Genomic DNA, 19,359 nt, shown 5'->3' with positions numbered 1-19,359 from the left:
TAAAGCCCTAGGAATCCAAGTGAACAATAAAAATAATAATTAGAAAGTAACAAACAAGCAGAGACTTCGCACACTGAAGGGAAAACAGACTCCCCAAAAATAAGTCAAGGCAAATTAACAAACAAATGGACAAACAAACAAATAAGAGCAGCAACAACCACCACCCCGAGGAAGGAAGGGGGGCTGAGAATCCAGCATGTTACAATATATTAGCTAAAAGGTCCACCTTTCCACAAAAAAGTATGAAACATGCAAAGAAAAAGGAAAGTATGGCCCATACACAGGAAAAACTAGCAGTTTCTGAGGGAGACACTCTGCCCCTGATTTCCTGAGGAGCTTTTCTTTTCCATCTCTTTACCTTCACCCACCACCAATAGCCTTACTACCAAACCAGTACTCATCATCTGTTCAAAACCAGACCCCAGCTGAGTGAGACGTCACTAGCTCAGAGAGACCCTGGGTGACATAAACCTTCCTTCCTTCAACATTCCTCACTCCAAAGCTACCGCTGTCTCCAGAAAGCCATCGTGGCCCCCGGCAGCATCCCTGACAGCTCTAAGAGGAGACCGTGAGAGTCGCTGCGGGTAAGAGAGAAGCGTGTCGGCTGCTCTCGGTGGCAGACAGGAGCTGAGGCCGCACACTGGGGCTGAGCTTCAGGGGCAAAGGTAATGACGCAGAGGTACATAAACACAAAGTCCAAGGGTGGCGAGGACGAGGGTATAAGAAGGCTGGGGATGGAGTCAAACCATTGGCCTTCTGAGGAAGTCCCCTCTCCAGCCTCCTCCCCACCCTCCCTGTCCCAGCCCTGCCAGCAGCATCCTACGCTCTGTGTCTCCGCGTGTGCCCTGCGGTTTGCTCCTCTGTGCCTGCGCTCCCTCTGCCAGGAATTTCCGCCCCACACCCAGTGCCCTGGCTAACACGAGAGCCCACCGCACAGCAACCAAGCAGCTGTGAGGGGCAGCGCCCCGGTGATGGAGGCTCTACCAACACCCTCTTTCTTTACTGCAGAGAAAAGAAAAAGGGAGAAGACTCCCCCCCCCCCCCCCGGGGCCTAGCTCCTTATGGTTTTGATCCACTGATATGACTTCTGTCAACCACAACTGGCCGTGACCTCACTTTTGACAGCATCTCACATTCCTCTACCCTTCACCTGGGTTTACTCAGAGCAGCCCCAATCTTTCAAAAATCTGTTGTACCCGAACTCACAAGCTTCTTGGCTAAGTCATTCTTATGGTCCTAACCAGTCAGTGCACCTCTGAATTTTGTCATAAGGATTACAAACAGCAGTCCAAAGGCTGGCCCTAACTAAACACATGCTCGCCTGAAAGTGACTGTGCGGCCTGCCCAGTCTCAGCGCTTAAGACCTTCAGTCCACTCGCCACACACACCATTGCCAGGCAGGCTCAAACAGCCAGCGCTTTCCCACATGCCGATGACACAAAAACCGGTGCTCTAGGACAGACCCCTCCTTGGAGCCAGCTGTCTCTGCTCCTGCTGGGCCTCAAGCCCCAAGGCACCTCAACTTTGTACTGACATTCACTTGTTACTGGTATATTCACTTTGGCTTCCTCCGTGCTTATTCACCAACAACTGGAAAGAGCTGACAAACGATTAAGAAAAATGTATGGGATAAATATCTGAACTGAGAATACTTATGCAATAAATATACTTTTCAAATGGCAGGAAATATTCTACTTTAATCACTGCACTCTGAGTCAGTCCACAAAATCTCAATGTTTCAAGGAAACAAGAATTTGCAACACCAAAACACAAGCTTTATTGTAACTGATTTCCAAAACACTGTACAAGAACGAAAAATACTGAGAAGGCAGCTGTCAAATACACACTTCCTTTCCCTTCTGAAAAACACTCAAAACTTTGCTTCAGAAAAAGCTTTGCAGAAACCACGAACGGCACTCAGCAGATGAGCTTTTATAGAATCGACTCACCTTCACATGGCTGAAGTCCCCAGCTTTGCTGCTCTCAGATGGATTCACAGGTTTGCTCTCCACTCGGGGCCGAACGACTTGTCGAAAAGGACTGGACAGAGGAAAGCCACTCACACTGATTCCATCTAAAAAATAAGAATAAAAATTGTAAGTTAGCTTGATTTTTTTAATGTAGGGGGTTTTATTTAAAAACAATAACTAGTGGAAGCTGAGACAGGAAGATTGCTTGAGCTCAGGAGTTCAAGACCAGACTGGACAACACAGCAAGACCCTATCGCTCATGAAAAAAAAGGTAGTAACTGGAAGAGCACTCCAACTCCATTTTCTGTCCTTATTATCCTAACTTGTATTAATTACAACTGTCTGATGAATTTTCCTTGAGCATACATTCACACCTACTATGCATAAAAAGCAGAGAATGTACCACTCCTGAAAAAGGACAACTACTTTCCTCCTGCAGTTGACAGCCCTAGGCCGCCCAGCCTTCCTTTTGAGCTTGGATCATGCCAAGCCCATCCCTCTCCTCGGGCCCTCTGCATGAGCTGCTCCCTTGGGCTGGGACGCTTCTCCCCCACTTATGGCCAGATCCACTTTACTCACTCTATCTTAGTCTAAATGCCACTTCCTCTCCCAATTTCAAGCAGCCACCACTCTCTGCCACGGGACCATATTTAAACCTCCAAGGACCATTCACTGCCACCTGGTCTCATTTGTTAACATGAACTATCAGTTGGTCGGTAAGTCCTGTCTGTCTGGTACCCCCGTCCAATCCTGCTAGCTCCCAGAGTACATCCACAAATGGCTTTCATGTCCAGACCCTGGTCTGAGTCACTGCCATTTCCATCCTGGTTGCTCTCTCGCATCACCCTCAATCCTGTACCATCTACTTTCCACACAGTGGGCAAAGGTAGCTTACCAAAGTATAAATCACACCGTGCCCTTCCCACAGTGCCCAATTTATCCAAGAGTAAATGCCGAAGTCTGCACAGGTGTTCAAGGCCACTGTCTGATCTGGACCTCAGTCACCCTTAATTCCTTCCCATTAACTGAAGAGAAGCCCCCAGCTGAATTAGTTGTTTGACTTACAGTTTTGTTATTTTTCAAGAACATACAGAGATTTCCTCCTAATAAGTTATTTTCAAGTAGTTTAAGTTCCCTAACAGAAACCAGCTGGCATGTAGAAGTACACCTATGAGTATATCAAGTGTGATAGACTTCTAGTGTAAACCAGGCCAAGAGAACAACCAACCAGAGTCAATATGTGCAAGCGCTAAAAGTTAATACTAATTTTGGCTTAACATGCATGGAAACAGCAGAGATGAAAGAGCAAATGATAGAAAGTGAGGTTGGTAAGGTGTCAACTCATATCGTATGGCACTTTATAGTTTATAAACTTGCCCCACTTTAAAGAAGAGCAATGAATAACCTGCCCAATGTCATATTAGCAATAACTGATGTTAGACATAGTACCACACATGAACGGACATTTAGTAAAATTGATTGGATGGATGGTTGGATGAACTGGGGTGGGGGGCAGATGGATAGGTGGATATGTGGGTAGGTGGATGGATGGATAGGTGGGTGGCAGATCTGAAACTCACACTCAGTGGCTTTGATTCCAAGTCTACTATCATTTTTACTATAACACAGTTGTTGGGAAATAAAACTTAAATGGTTGCACATACCAAACAAACTCAACTAAGTAATTTCTTATTAATAAAGTTTCTTATGATAAGAGGAAGAGTGTTTAGTTTTGATATAAAATATTTCCAAATTCCCAATCACTTAGACCCCAAGGCTTTATCCCAAATATCTCTTTGCAAAAACTTATAATTAACCAAGCATAACAGAAATGATTCAAGATTTTCTTTTAAAATAGAAAAACTTCTCTTAAACATCATTTACTAAGGTATTCTCCCTTAAGTAATTCAATTTTCAGGATGTCAAAAATATATTCAACTGAGATAAAGAAGAATTAAATAATTTTCTACTTAGAGCCTTCAAATCTTCAAATGCTAAATTATCTTAAATAAGTTTTAAAAAATAGTCTCCTTGAAAGGTTTATTATACCTTATCTTCACAACAGCACAAGCATGAATCAGACACTGAGTGTCTGCAGTAAGAAAAATTATAAATTGATCTGTTTCTATGAGTAATGCCTATGGAAGGCACACATGAAGAGTGTGATTAAGCCTGTAAGGATAAGTTCATCTCTGCATCTCCAAAGCAAATGGAGCTGCCAAACAGGCCCTTGTTCCAGCATCAAGTGCAGGCAACAGAGGCACATCTGATGCCCCACAAGCAGCTCAAGCTGAAGCGGTGCGGAAGATTCTACTCCTGATAACAAGACAATGCAGACTAGCTCAGCTGCTGAGAACAACTAGAAAGCATGGGCAACGTGCTCTTAAAACTCCATTCAAGCATTAGAGAGCTAGCAAAAACAAGAGGGCTATGATCTAGCAGAAGGAAATACAGAGACATAAGCCTGGCATTAAATTTCCTTTAGAGGAAAATTCTCCTAGAGGAGGTCTGCATCTTGGCCCCAATGTCTGGCTGACTGTTTACCAAATTACATAACCTCTATGAGCTTTAATTTCCTCGTCCCTAAAATGGGAATAATTAGGACACAAACTATAGGATTATCTAGAAAAACAAATGAATTGCTGCATATGAAATATGTATCACAAGGCCTGATGCATGGCAAGCATTCAACAAAAATGCCTATTATTATAAGTGCAGCAACTTATGCACATGTCTTAGCTTCCTTACATGACTACAGATGCCTTGAAAACTGAATTTTTGTCAAATTCTCAGTAGCTAACACAGGCTCTAGCAAATTGTAAGCCCTTAGTAAATAGTAACAAAATGAATTAATAAATTACATGGTCAAATTCATCATTTGGTTTACACACAGTTTACATACACACATGCACAACAAAAATTCCATCATCCCAAAGTCACATTCAATAACTAACTACTAGTTAACTGAAATTTCATCAGGTCTCTCTTATTTACAAAGTCTCAATCAAAAGCTGTTAAGTTTGAATAAGTTAATTTTCTCTCTTTTTTCTCATTCTCCTAGTACCATGGACACAATTTACAAAACCTCTCTACTACACCATGATGCTTGCTGTGAAGGGAACTAGCATTGTGAACAAAGACATTTGCAAAACATAAACTCCAGATTTGTTTTTAGCATCCTACCCCAGAAACTATTTGGGCACTAAAGCCAGGTACCCAAACGGGTATGCCATCTCCTCCCCCTCTCACGCCCACGGCCTGGCAAACAGCTTGGTTAGCTCTTCCCTAGAGAAGGCTCCCATCATTAGCAAACTACACAAATGTTATTAGCTGCCGAGGGACTCAGATTCTTTTTTATGTTAGAAATATCGATCCTGTTTTATACTTAAAACAATGCTAAATTCTTCATTTCTGGCAACAGTCCAGAGGTATTGCCCTATAGTGGAGAGATGCAGTGAACATCTGGTTTTGTCTGCCCAGCACGCCCCTTTTCTCTGAGGAGCAGCTCCTTCTCCATCCCATGTGGTTCTGGTGGGATCAGGGGTGGCCAAAGATGGAAAAATCCCACTGACCGAGGATAATCAGAAAACACAAAAGGGTCACACAGAGTCCTTCTATGAAATTTCATTTACAAATTCCAGGAGGAAAAAAAGAGTAAGGTTTGTCTTCCTCTGAATCATGTGCTATGAAGATACAGCTACGGGGCTTTCCTGCAGCCATTCTTCCCACCACACTGAGAGACTCTGGGAACTCACACAAGTCTACGAACCCTAGTTTTCTTGGCTCTAAAATAGGAACCAACTCAAGGAACTCCATGAGACAACTGGTATAAAAATACTTTGGAAAAATACAAATCTGCAACATCTTGGAACTGGAAAGCTCTGGGACACGGGCATTTAAAAAAAAAAAGGCTAAAAATTACATCTGAAATTTGCCTCCTTTTTGGGACACAAGACCTCAAAATCTTAAAAAACCTGTAATCTTTAAGCTCAAAAAATATTAAGAAAACCACGCTATGGATTCTTTATAGACTAAGGAATTCTGTTCTCTAATCCAATTGAAGATGGAAGAGACAAGTAGCATATAAATTACAAATGGGGACAGAGTATATCACCAGCATAGGTAGGAGGCAGAAGCCAGCATTTGGAAAACTGAAGATGAGCCCTTGGCCCATACAAGAACAGAGCTGGAGAGAAGAAGGGGGCAGCTGCAGAAGGATGGTGAGACATGGGATGGAACAAGATGTCGTGAGCAGGGAAATAAATCACTGGGAACGCCTGTGAAGGATTTCTTTCCAGCTGGGGTAGGGTGGCGGAGAGGAAATTATGTTCAATCATTTGGCCAATTTTTCTGCCAGCACAGGCTATCACAAATAGAACAGAGAACAGATTGGGATGACAATTAATAGGAAGACAAGACAAAAAAAGTTACAAACAGATGAAGGCAGCTTAGTAGGAAGACCAAAGAGTCTAGTGGATTTATCAGGACAGAGGGTATTTAAGAATGGTATGAGTCTGGTAGACTATCGTGAATAAAATTGAGCTTTTAGAGAGAATTTCATAGTTACCATTTATAGTGCTCAATTTTTCTATAAGAGCATTTCTGCGGGTAATTCAGAAATATAATTTTTTACGCTAAAATAATACTTCTCTCTTGAATTCAGCAATATCACAACCATGATGACAATTGGGAAGAATGCTAGCTGAAAGCAGGATTTGTGCAAAGGAAAGAAAAATCAAATTCACAATAAAAACAGCTCTACTATTAAGGGCTGACAGCTGAGTGACATGTCCTTGGCTTTGCGCTGGGCACTTAGTGGGTGCCATTTGACTGACTTCTCACCCTGCAGAGTAGGCATTATCTTGTTGACTCTACAGATGAGGAGGCTGAGGTTCCAAGAAGGTAAGTAACTTGCTCAATATGACACAGTCCATCACACAGCCAGAACAAGAACTCAGGACTGCCAGATTTGTCACTACCCAGTAAAACTGGGCCCAATACAAAATTCAGTCCTAACACTGAGCTCCTATAAAAGCCAAAACTGGGCCCAACAACACATTTCAGTCCTAATGCCGAGCTTCTATAAAAGCTCACCAGCCCAGCTTGTCCTGTAGCACACCTCGGGGTCACAACCGTGCACCATGTGTTCCACTAAACCTACTGTGAAGACCCTCATAATGGCTTAGCACCCATCTCCAGTGCTGGGGTCTACTCAGGGAATGTGTCCATTTTTGTACACTTTCAAAAAAGATATTAATGTAACTAGAATAAAATACATTAACAAAGGCAAAAGGAGGCAAGGATCTCTCAGTGGGAGTTTGTTCAAGTATGCTGTTCCAGGTAGAATATATTTCAGAAATGCTTTTTCATTTATTCAAAAAATCCACAGGTGCCAAAAAGCCCATCTGGTTATCATAAAATATCCTCAAGAAAACCAAAGCAGGAGAAGCAGTTGGCTAAGAAATTAGCCAATACTCATCCTTAATTTCCATAGAGAAAGGGGCATGTTCATTCATTCAGAAACTTTGGAATATGCTTAGGAAAGAAAAAAAATAATCACACAGAGATAGTAGCCCTCATATGCTATTCAGATGGCAACAGTCCTCATTTTCCATGGGTAGCCTCACCCTGGGAGACTGGTCTCCCTCTGTTGGACACTCCCTGCGATGGGACCAGACCTGAGGTCTTCTGCCCTCACTGATGTTAGGAGCTTTCATGTAAATGGATGCTTCACAACTAGCAGTTGAACACATGAAATGTTTTGGGTGGTTCCCAGCTTATTCCAAACTTAGATTTTGGTGACGATTACACAACTCTGAATACACTAAAGAACACTGAACCGATGGTACTGAATTCTACCTCAACAAAGAGTTTTTCTAATGTAAAGGAGTAGTACAACTTTCTTAGGATACAAACACACTTCAGGGGAAAACAAAGATAAAGAGAAAAGACATAATATACCCAAATAGATACCAATTAGACCAGCAGCTAACTTAGCAGCAGTGGAAGCCATCAGACAGTAAGAATTCATCTTCAAAGTACTAAAGATACATTTTCTGGGTGAATGAATGATCTAGTAACATTCCCTAGCTACCATGTGATGAGGAATGCCTCACAGCCTCAGGTGCTGCCTGGCACACAGGTGGACAGGGCATGCCACCTGGGCCATCATTCATGGGGACAATGACACGCAGGTGCTCCCTGAAGTTGTGCAATGTAGAGGCCTGGAACTGCACACCTGCATCGAAAAGCACCTAATAAAAAAGAGATGAATGAATCACTTTGTGAATTAACGTCTTCATAAATGAATAGGTAAATGACCATATTTCCAGCAAAAAGAAAGAAAAGCAGATTTTTGATAGGCTTTCAAATCCAAGGATTATTTTTTTCAAACTACTAGTAAATCACCTCTTTTTAGTATAAGAATGTCAGAATGGACTGCTTGGAAGAGTAGTGAGTTCCTTGTCACTAGAACTAGCAAAATAGAAGGCAGATAACCTCTTGACCAAGATCTTGGGTAGAATGAACTGAGGTGACGCGGCTCCCCCTCAAAAGGCAGTACAAACTGCTTCCGTCTATTCTCTCCGGTAAGCAGCTGCAAGGCCCTCCACAGTGTCAGTGCACCCTCGCCCAGCCCTTCTCCTGCTCACACGGAGGAAGGCAGGACAGAACAGAGCTGCTGGACAAAGTCCCCAAGGACTGGGAGTCATGTGGGTCTGGGCTCAACCCCCAGCTGTGTTCTCTGCACGTGTCCAGAAGCAATCTGCCAGAAGCAGTACTAGACATGGAGGCCAAGCCCTGGCTCTCCCAACCCTGCCCCTCTGTCCCAAGGAAAGACATTCAGTGCTGCCAAGGATTGCCAATCTCAATCTCAGCAGTGCTAATATTGTGTTCCTTGTACGTTTCCACTCCAGGGTTTATATCTTTTATACTGTGTTTACAGGTGTTACTCCATTTCTACTTGAAGAGAATACACAAATAAATGAACATCAGTTCTCCAAAGAAAGCCACAGAAATTGCTCTGTTAACATACGTTATTTTAGGATAAAAATGAGGGAAACAAAACCAGAATACTGTTAGTTTGAGATTAAAGTAGAATGCCTTTTTCATAAGATAATAAGGGGTGAATGATGGTGTCCCAAGCCAAATAATGACATGTGCTTATTATCCTTTCAGAAGCCAGAAATTCAAAGCACGATCTGAATGTTTTGCGCAGTCTTCACAGCAGTCCCAAAGTGCTGCACTTCCCTAAAAGACAGTGAATGTCACTATTTCCTCCTTAAACAGTCAGCCAAATCAAAGAAGTCACAAAGCTTACAGTTTCAAGGTAGAGCATCGATTTAAAAAGTTCTCAAAAGTAGAGGCTCGCCCTCAACATCATCTCACAAAACCTTTCTTCCTCACAAATTAGTTTTAATTCCTATGGCCTAAGTCTCTTAGTACTAACTTTATAAAAGAGTTTCTCTCTTTTCTACCCCCCAACCCTACCCCCACATTTTTCAAAAATGTTAAGTTCCTGGAATTTGCTTTGATCTTTTCTGCCACAAGGCTTTTATGCGTGCATTAAAAAACTACTTTTCCACCCTACCACTTTCACCTATTTAAGTCTGGCTCCTTTTGTAAACCTTACCTCCATCATTATTTCCACAGATAGCCTTCCCTAACCCTTTAAATTAGGTCAACCTTGATTATATACTCACAGTATTATATACTTTTCACACTTAGCATGTAGCAACATTATATTTTTTCATTTATTTGTGACAGTGCTTGTCTGTCCTACTAGACTTACGCTGTCTAATATAACAGCCACTAGAGAAATGTGGGTATTTAAATTTAAAGTAACTAAAATCAAATAAAATTAATAATCAGTGCTTTAGATGCACCATCCATGACTCCAGTGACCAAAGCCACACGTGGCCACCATGGTGGACAGCACAGATAGGTCATTTCAGCCAAGGCAGAGAGTCCTGTTAGACAGCACTGCACTGACATGAGCTCCGTGAGGGAAGGGCCTGTGTCTCGCTCCTCGGGACAATCCCAAGCGCAGTAGAGCGCACAGAATAAACCAGCCACTCAATAAACATTTGTGAGGATGACAGGGGAAAATAGAAACTATGATTGCTTACTTCGCTAAATTATGTGCCACTTTATAAAAACTCAAAAAGTGGAAGGAAATTGTGTAAGTCCTATTACCTGATTAGAACAGAATATTAATAATTAGTTACATCTATACCTGAAAACTGTACGACATAATTCCAAATATCTTAGAATGCCTGCTCCCTAGTCAACAAATATTAATACTTGTAAGTACCTAATATGTCCCACACAAAAATTTACTTCATGACAGCTTGTAGGCCCAAATGTGACAACTAAAACAATGAAGTTTCTAGAAGAAAACATATACTTCCATGACCTTGATATAGGTAAAGACTTCCTAAACAAAAATTGGTGCTAACCAAAAGGAAAAGAATGATGATAAAATTAAGAAATTCTGCTCGTCAAAAAACATTAAGAGAGGGGAAAGCCTAGGCACAGACTGTAAGATGTCTGCAATACCCATGACTGACAATGGACTAATGTCCAAAATACATTGAGTACTCCTAGCAATCATTTAGAATGTAAATAGCCCTATTTAAAAAATGAGAAAAATATTTTAACAGATACCTCACAAAAATATATATCTAAATAAGGAGCATAATGAAAGGTGTGCAACATCATTGGTTAACTAAGAAAAGCAAATTGAAACCACAATGAAACACCACTTATACATGGACCAGAACAGCTATAATTTAAAAGACTGACAGACAGGCGCAGTGGCTCATGCCTATAATCCTAGCATTCTGGGAGGCCAAGGTGGGAGGACAGCTTGAGCTCAGGAGTTCAAGGCCAGCCTGGGAAGGAGCAAGACCCTGTCTCTACTAAAAAATAGAAGAAAAAAAAAATTAGCTGGGCGTGGTGGCATGCGTCTTGTAGTCCCACCTACTCGGGAGGTTGAGGCAGGAGGATCGCTTGAGCCCAGGAGTTTGAGGTTGCTGTGAGCTAGGCTGACACCAGGGCACTCTAGCTTGGGCAATGCAGTGAGACTCTGCCTCAAAAATATAAAATAAAATAAATAAATAAAATAAAATAAAATAAAAGGCTGACAATACCAAGTGACAGTGGGAAGCAGGAGCAAGGGGGAGCTTGCATATAGTGTTGGTGTGTATGGAAATCAAAATAATGACTTCAAAAATCTATTTGGCTGTGGATCTATTAAAGCCAACAAAAATGTGGGTTTCTGTCCACCAAATACATGCACAAGAATGTTTATAGCAGCATCATTCATAATAGCCCCAAAGTGAAAACAACCCAAATGTTCATCACAAGTAGAATGGATAAATTGTGGTATTTTCACCCAACAGAACACCAGCCAGCAATAAAAAGAACAAATGCAGCACAAAGCAATATTCGTGGATCTCGGATTTAATGTTGAGTGGAGAGAAAAAAACAAGGCACATACACTGATTGATCTTGACTTCTGATCTCAAGAAATGTAAAAGAATACATATATGTTATTTTAAGCCAAATAAAAAATAAAACAAAAGACTGTATGCTATATTTATTTCTTCTATATGAAATTTAATAAGAAGCAATCCTAATCTACAATGACAGAGGTCATAATTATAATGATCTCTATTGGGAGATACTGACTGGCACAGGACTCCAGGGAACCACAGGGGTGCTGGAAATTATTTATATCATGATCTGGGTGGTTACACAGGTTAATATGAGAATAAAAATTAAAATTCATCAAGCTGTAAACTTAACATTTGTACTCATTATTGTATGTAAGTTATACTTCCATTAAAAAAGACCTCAACTACCATTTACAACACAATGAAAATAACATATTTGGGAATAAATCTAGTGTTAATAAAATACCGTAAGACTTTCACAGAGAAAATTATAAAACACTATTGAAAGACGTTAAAGAAGACAAATAAATAAAGAGAGATACAATATTCATAGATAGGAAGATTAAGCATCATAAAAATGTCACTTTTCCCCCAAGCTGATCTTCAGATTCGGTGCAGTCCCAATCAATATTCTAACAGACTATTTTGAGGAATTTGACAAACCGGTTCTAAAATTGATAGGGAAGATGAAAGGTCATCTAGTCAGGAGACTTGGCTCCCAGATTCCAAGACGCATCAGCACAGGGCAGGGAGAGCAAGCAATGACTAGGACTGCCTGGAGTAGCCCAGAACTCAGAACAACTCCCCTGGGATTCAGAGAATGATTAAGAGTTTTTCAAAAACACAAGCAGAAGGAAGACAGGCTATTCCCAAACTTTTCTGCACATTAGAATAATTTGGGAGCTTTTAAAAACCCTAGTGCTAATGAAATCACAATGGCTAGGGGTGGAACCAAGCAGGTTTTCTAAGAGTCCACACATGATTCCAAAGAGCAAAAAACGTTGAAGAACCACTGGTCTATAATTGTAGGCAGCAAACGTGAGGGCATGGCAAGCCAGAGACATGTAAGTAACCCAGTCTTTCTGAATGCAAGCCAAATGAGGGAGAAGGGTGGGCAGTGAGGCTAAGTGGCAGTAAGGGGGCAAGACCACGCAGCCTGCAGGAGAGACACAGTCCTGGGGCAATGGATGCCTCCGGAAGCTGTACGGCAGAAGAGGAATAAAATCACATTCTGCTTTCAAAATAGGACTGTGATGACAATGTGGAAGACAGTGGAAAGGGGGCAAAATTAGCAGCTAGGAGGGCAGTCAAAAGACAAGTAATGTGGTAATGATAAGAAATGGTAAGGGCCTGAATCAGAGCAGTGACGCAGATGGGGAGCAAAGGGTGGGAATATGTAGAAAACAAAATTGGCAAGACTTGGTGTGATCAACACCATGAGCTAACAGTAAACCATCCTGCAGTGATCCATAGCAATCATCCCTTTCGTCTTTGGACAAAAATACTCTTAAATCTCCTCTACTGAACACCTACCTAATTTGTTTCACGGTGAGTCATCACCAGCTTGGTTGGAAAAGGCAATAATGAGAACAGTGAGATCAATGGTCCGGAAGACTTCAGGCTGCCTGAAATAGGATCACCTGTTGCTGATGAATGACAAACACCTGGGTTTTCATTCTATCCTGGTGGTTTAGGAAGTTATTTTCCAGCCCAGATTTAAATCAAAGAACTGATTCAGCCTTCCTACCTGCAGGGATAGCAGTGGCTAGAGATAAGTGCACTTCACGGGTTATGAGACAGATATCTGGTGCAAGAATTCAGCTTAGGGGTGTTGTAAAACTTTCTGTATAGAAGAAAGCCCTGACACTCAGAGACGTGCTCCTGAGGGCCCCAAGGAGCAGCAGCAGGCTGACCTTTCCCTTGGCTAAGCCATCATGCTGTGAAATTCCAGTTTGTGAGTCAGAAAGCTGGTAGGTGGCACAGGCTAAATATAACAATAGGCAGGCTGTCCTATGCATCGTTAACCTTTTTCCTTCAGAACAAAAGCAGATAACCCACTGAACACAAAACAAAAGCAGTGTATAATATGACGAATAGCCAACATAATCCAAAAATAATTGCAGATTTGAATTAAAATGTAAGACGTGAACTGATTTAAGCTGGAGACAGCTGGAAGATTTAAGATGTAGAGAGCTGGAAAAAAGCATTGCTCCCACCCTTATGATGACAAAAAAAAAAGTTAGATAAACTAACTTTCCCTGACTGATCAGAGAGCTGAAGTCACAAGGAAAACAACTAACCTGAACCATGGAGAGAGGCAGCTGTAGAGGGAAGTAGGACCCCAATGCTGCCAAGACAGGACTCTGCCAAGTGCCAGGTGAGCCAACAAAAAGGTTCAGTGGGACCCTTCAGTGATCTGCTAGACCTAGTGTGGGCTAGCAAGAGTATAAGGCCCGGGGGCTCAGACAGGGGCTGTCCATTGCATGCAGGCTTTTCTGCCATGAGCCCACTGGGAAGATAAAGAAGGACCCTGAGAAGGCTTCTCCTTGGAGCCCCTGCACTAGGCCAGCTTCCCCATGTCCCTTACAGAGTCAAAGCAGGGTGAATAAGTGTGAGGGTACCGATAGAAACCCCCCACCACTTGGGCAGGGGAACAGCAGCCCAGACTCACTTCCTTGTCTCCCTACAAATCAAAAGCCTTACAGGCAGGTGGTTGGATGGGGCAGAGGTGTCACTGCAGTGATGTGGGCAGATGAGGAAGTCTTGGGGGAGCCTAGGAACAAAGTAGAAGAGGACCTTGGATAGAACCCTCAGGAATTCTGATATTTGATGGCAAAGAGGAAAAGGAAGAGTCTCCAGATGAAATAGACAAAACACTACCCTTGAGGCAAAAGGAAAAGCAAGAGTACGGGGAGAGAAAGCATCCAACAGGCACAAAGCTAGGAGCTGAGAATTAAAAGGCAAACAGGACCCTGGCCTGCCCTCCAGGTGCACATAGTGGAATGAGAAGGACCAAAAGTGCAGGCACAGTTCAGTTTGTGGGGACAGGTGCAGACATGGGGGTGCACGCAGAAGGGTGCGGGAAGGGGGCACAGTAGGCCGAGGCCGTGTCTAACCTCCTCTCACCGCTATAGTGAGAACATGTAGAAAGTGCTGTCCCAGCATCTGAACCTGGTGAGCACTCACACATTTATGCTCTTTCTGTCCCCTGCACTTTCTGGTCACAGGAAAAAAACCAAGTTTCAGTAAAATCTCTGGCTGCCTTCTTAATAAAGCACATGTCTCTGAAAAACTCAATCTAGGAATTGCAAAGAAACAAAGAATTATGGCATTAATATTCCAATCACCTTTGTCTTTAAATTCTGGGTAACTCAGGATGAGTCTCTGTTCTTTAAAAAATAAGACTGAGAATTCCAAAAATTAGTATTTATTTCCAAGAGGAGCAGCAGACTATGAGAAAGACCTTGAATAACTGTCCCAATTTCAGAGCCCAATAACAGGGGAAGGGCCAAGGTATAAGAGCGAATATTCTATATTCAAAAGTGAAAGCTCTCGAAATTAATTCCCAGCCACAATAATAAGTTGAAGCATTCATTATCATTAAATTGCAAGGAAGCAAAATATAATGAAATGCCACACAGAAATTTTTCTTTAAAACTAGTTTCTTTAAAACCAATTCTCAGACAAAAAACTGAACTGATTCAAACAATTCCAGCTTCCTATGGGCAGAATTTGTCTTTAGCCTGATGAACATGGAGGCATTTTAGGCAAGAAGAAATTCGTTTTCCTATGGAGACAATAGAGTCTGACAGGAGCTCACTAAACTGCGTCTCCAGCTACTAAACTGTGTGCTGTCAACACAGCACTTCCACAATCTGCCCCTGCTCTCCAGCCCGCCTGGCACTGTCCTGGTTAAGCCCTGCAGGCCACACCCAAGTGAATCTCAGAGGACACTTTCAAGCCAGCTTGCTCACTTTCTTAAAACAGAGTCTCCATCATACCAACCTTCTTTTAAAAAGCTTTCAGTGGCTCCTCAGTATCTTTCCAATAAAGCCCAAATTACTTCTGGAGTTTCGGGCCTTCCACAGCCTACCTGAATCTGCCCTTCCCACTCAGAACCTCTCATACTCCTGGACCCTCTGAGCTGCCCAGACTTGCCTGTGGCTCCCACCCCTACCAGGTGGCATTGAGCTCATCCCTAAGATGGGTCTCTTGCTTGCCCTTCTGGGTGGATGGCTTTCGTCAGCAGAGCAAACAGAAAGATAAGCAGGTTTGGAGGGAATTACAACGTATCAGAGTTTAGACAGGTTGGATTTGAGGCACTTTGGGGACTGTCAGGTGAAAATATCAGGAAGCCAGCTAAATATATAGAAGTGGAATTCAAGACCAGAAATAAAGATCTCAGAGTTGTTACCATAGTGTTGGAGCTTGTGAAATCATGTAGGGAAAATATGGTGTAAGAAAAGGATTAAGGACAAAACTGTCAGGAATATCAAGAGTTGGGGTGCAGACAGTGAAGGAGAGTCAGCAGGAAAGTCCGTGTGGCAATGGAAGGCCAGGACAGAGAAGCATCTCGGCCTGAGAGGAGGACCATGTCCAAGCCAGTGTCATCTGACGAGGATAGATACGTGGTGATTGTGGAACAGGAAACGGAAGTCAGAAGCCTCATTTCAGCAGGCTGAAAAGTACAAGAAGGTGAGAGAGTAAAGAGGGGAAGAGGAAGGAGTAGTTAGAGAGAAACTTGCTGTGGAAAAGGATTTATTCTTGTCTGTCCAGATTTTTAAGATAGACGAAGATTGAGTTTATCTGCTGAAGGACTGGTACAAAACTGTTCCAGCCTCGGGGTGCAGAAGACTCCCCCAGGGTGAGTCAGAAACACAGATCCCCGTCCGGTGCCCACAGAGAGGGATGTGGAAGAGCTGGGTGGGCTGAGGGATCTGCATTTCATTAACAGCAAGTACCCTCTGACACAGGTCATCCAGAGACCATGGCTTAGAACAACACCAGCAAGTCCAAAAGTCCAAAGAGAGAGGGTACTTGATCCAGAACACAGGCCAGAGAATTAGCCTCTGGTGAGAGCAGCGACAGTTTCCCTCCAGGATCAAATAGATGGAGAGGAGGAAGCTGAGGAGGCTTCTGCCTGGTGGCCTCCACTGATCCCTAAAAGGGTCATCTGCTGAGAGAAAGGGGTGCAAAAGTAGGGAAGGGGCCTTGAAAAGGGTGGCACATTGACAGTAGCCAAAACTGGGCACATATTTGTCCGTATTTTTTGAATGAACGAATGTTGAATAGTGGGAGAGCCCTATGATGCATATCTTCCCCACAGCATTAAAATTCGTGAGATTAAATGAATGCTACTCACCAAAGTCAACTGGTCCCTTCCCAAGATACAAAAGCAGCAGATAATTCAAAGGACAGGGTCTACCACCCACTCCCTCTCACCCTCCCCTCCACCAAGGGTGGGAAGACACCTCACGTGGACTGGTATCATATCCCCATTAAAAAAAAAAATCAAGTGTCCATTTGTCCAACAGAACTGTGACATTCAGTTCCCAAGAAACCAGAATTTTATCTTTATAACCACCACAAAGATGCATCTAGAAATATCGTTCTGTTTGTTCCCTAAGGGAGGCAAGAAGCAGAGACCAGTAAGGCAAACTCCCATGGCACGCAGGGGCCCTGGTGCTGTGTGTGAGGCCTTTGAGAGACTCGTTTTCCTGTTTTGTAAAACACATCAGACCAGATGACATCTACCATCTCACCTCATTCTGTGATGCCAAGGATCACTATTTCCCATATTGAAATGGAAATGCCACATTTAATTATCATGTCTAACAGAAACTGTCAGCAGGGAAAGCTGACATTTCCCTGATTTCCCTTACAAAACTGAGAACCAAACCACAGATAGAGAAAAACCAAATTAAAGAATTAATTAATTGAAAAGGGAGCCAAAAGCAGGTGATGCTTTCATTCCACTGTCAAGAAACAGCAACCCCTGAAGGCAGTTTTCATCTAAAGCGTCAATCCCAGTAAAATCAAAACACTAATTTATCAGTCTCTGATAGCTCACCGTGCTCAGACACGTCCCTCAGACACAGAGGGCATATGCAGCAGACTGTCTTGGTCTTCTAGATAATACCGCGATGAAAAACTTCTTGGACAAAAGTAATTTTCCATCTCATCAGATGACAAATGCAAAAGTATTATTACCAAGACATTTCTAATTGTTTCATTCTTTTAAAAACCTTTTTTGTAAAATATAACACTGATTGACAAAACTACATAGAATAAATGGCTAGCTTAATGAATTATTATGAAGCAAATGCCATGGAAACCACCACACAGGTCAAGTAATAGAATTATACCAGCTATCCCAAGCCCCAGATATGCCTCACCCCAGTTCTCATCCCCTCCCTGGCCTCAAAGTGCCCACTGTCTGGACTGGGTAGCATCACATCCTTGCTTCTCCTTGCCATTTTACAACCTGAGCATGCAGCTGCGAGTGCTGTGCTTTAGCTGTGCCTGTTTATTTCCAAATACATCGTTTAACTCTCTTTTCAATGCAGGTAGCCCTTTTGTACCTTTTTATGTTTTCATTTGTATATGTCAAATATACATAACTTAAGATTTGCCATTCTAAGTGTATAGTTCAGGAGCATTAAGTACTTTCACACTGTTGTGCAATCATCACCAGCATTCAACTCCAGAACTTCATCCCTTTCCCCTTATAATTTACTTGAAGAAATCAATTCATTTGATTGCAGAGTCTCCTGGAGTGCGGACTGCCGACTGCATCCCATGGTGTGGTTTAACAAGTTTTTCTATACTCTGAAGTCCTGTAAATCAGTGGTTACAGCTGGAGTGGTGAACAGCCTCAGGGGTGATTTGGGGGCAACACTGATTCCCAAAAGATGCTGTGTTCTCCCAGCAGGAGGAACATAATGTGCAGTTATCTCCTATTTTGTTATGTGGATTATTATTATCCATTAACCTATTAGGGATCTGAAGATGGTGATATTCTGGTTCTATCATCCCTTTTTCCATTGTTAGCTGGAATATTTCCATAAAGAGAAACTCTCCTCATCAACTATTTGATTGCCCAATGGTACAGTTTGTACAAAGCAGCAGAATAAACACTCCCTACTTACCATTTTCAAAATAATGAATTGGTTCCCCATCATTTTCCAAAGGTGAACAATTCTTTTCAGCAGCATTGAAAACTCATAGATTGAAACACAATTCTCTTGATTAATACTCAGATTGCCAGAGGTAGCCTCTTCAGGTTGGGTCCTTTTGACACAACTTTGGTACTCTCTAATGGCTCCCCTGTATAGGTTTGACAAGATGTTCTAAGGTCACCTTGCTACTCCACATTCTGCTCCAGACCTGGAACTGGCCATTTCTCCAAGAAGCACTGGTTTCTTTTAGTGGGAAAGAGTGTTTTAAGACAGTGATGTGTGCATTAGGAATGTCATTGCTGCTGGGCAGGTCTGTTTCTAGGCTTTAATAATGTACGGGGCTAGGACATGGATGATTGACAGTTAGATTTTTAAATAGCTCATGATTTCTTACTGATTTTTTGTTCAAATTCTAAACTACAAGATTTTTACTTAATCTCTTATATCTTACATCAGTTTCCTCCTATCTTCCATATAAGAATCCTAGTTCAATACCAGACTCAGATGACAGAATTAGGTGATCACAAAATTAATCATTTACAGTTTCAGAATATCAATACCAACACTATATCTACCAAAATAGTTACTGAAAACAGTTTAAAAATAACTTTTACATTTGATTTCCCCATGTCCCCCTATCTTTTAAATTATTATGATATATGGACATTTTAAGAGCAGAGTACCATAATATACTATATAGTCTCCCTTTCAACACTCATCTATTCTTAGCTATACAAGTAACTGTATGTTCAAAGC

General features: G+C 42.1%; 1 protein-coding gene across 2 annotated transcripts in view; it reads right to left on the bottom strand.

Moving 5' to 3' along the window:
- Positions 1-19,359, bottom strand: part of TRAPPC9 (trafficking protein particle complex subunit 9) — a 609,198-nt gene that overhangs the window by 431,196 nt on the left and 158,643 nt on the right. For both annotated transcript variants that reach the window (XM_076004998.1, XM_076004999.1), the window contains one exon: positions 1,950-2,074. In XM_076004998.1, the coding sequence (XP_075861113.1) occupies positions 1,950-2,074 (125 nt within the window). The remainder of the gene's footprint in view (positions 1-1,949; positions 2,075-19,359) is intronic.

Source organism: Microcebus murinus, chromosome 7 (assembly GCF_040939455.1).
Source record: "Microcebus murinus isolate Inina chromosome 7, M.murinus_Inina_mat1.0, whole genome shotgun sequence".
NCBI lineage: Eukaryota > Metazoa > Chordata > Mammalia > Primates > Cheirogaleidae > Microcebus > Microcebus murinus.
Note: the sequence above shows the minus strand (reverse complement) of the source record. Positions and strands in the feature narration are given on the sequence as shown.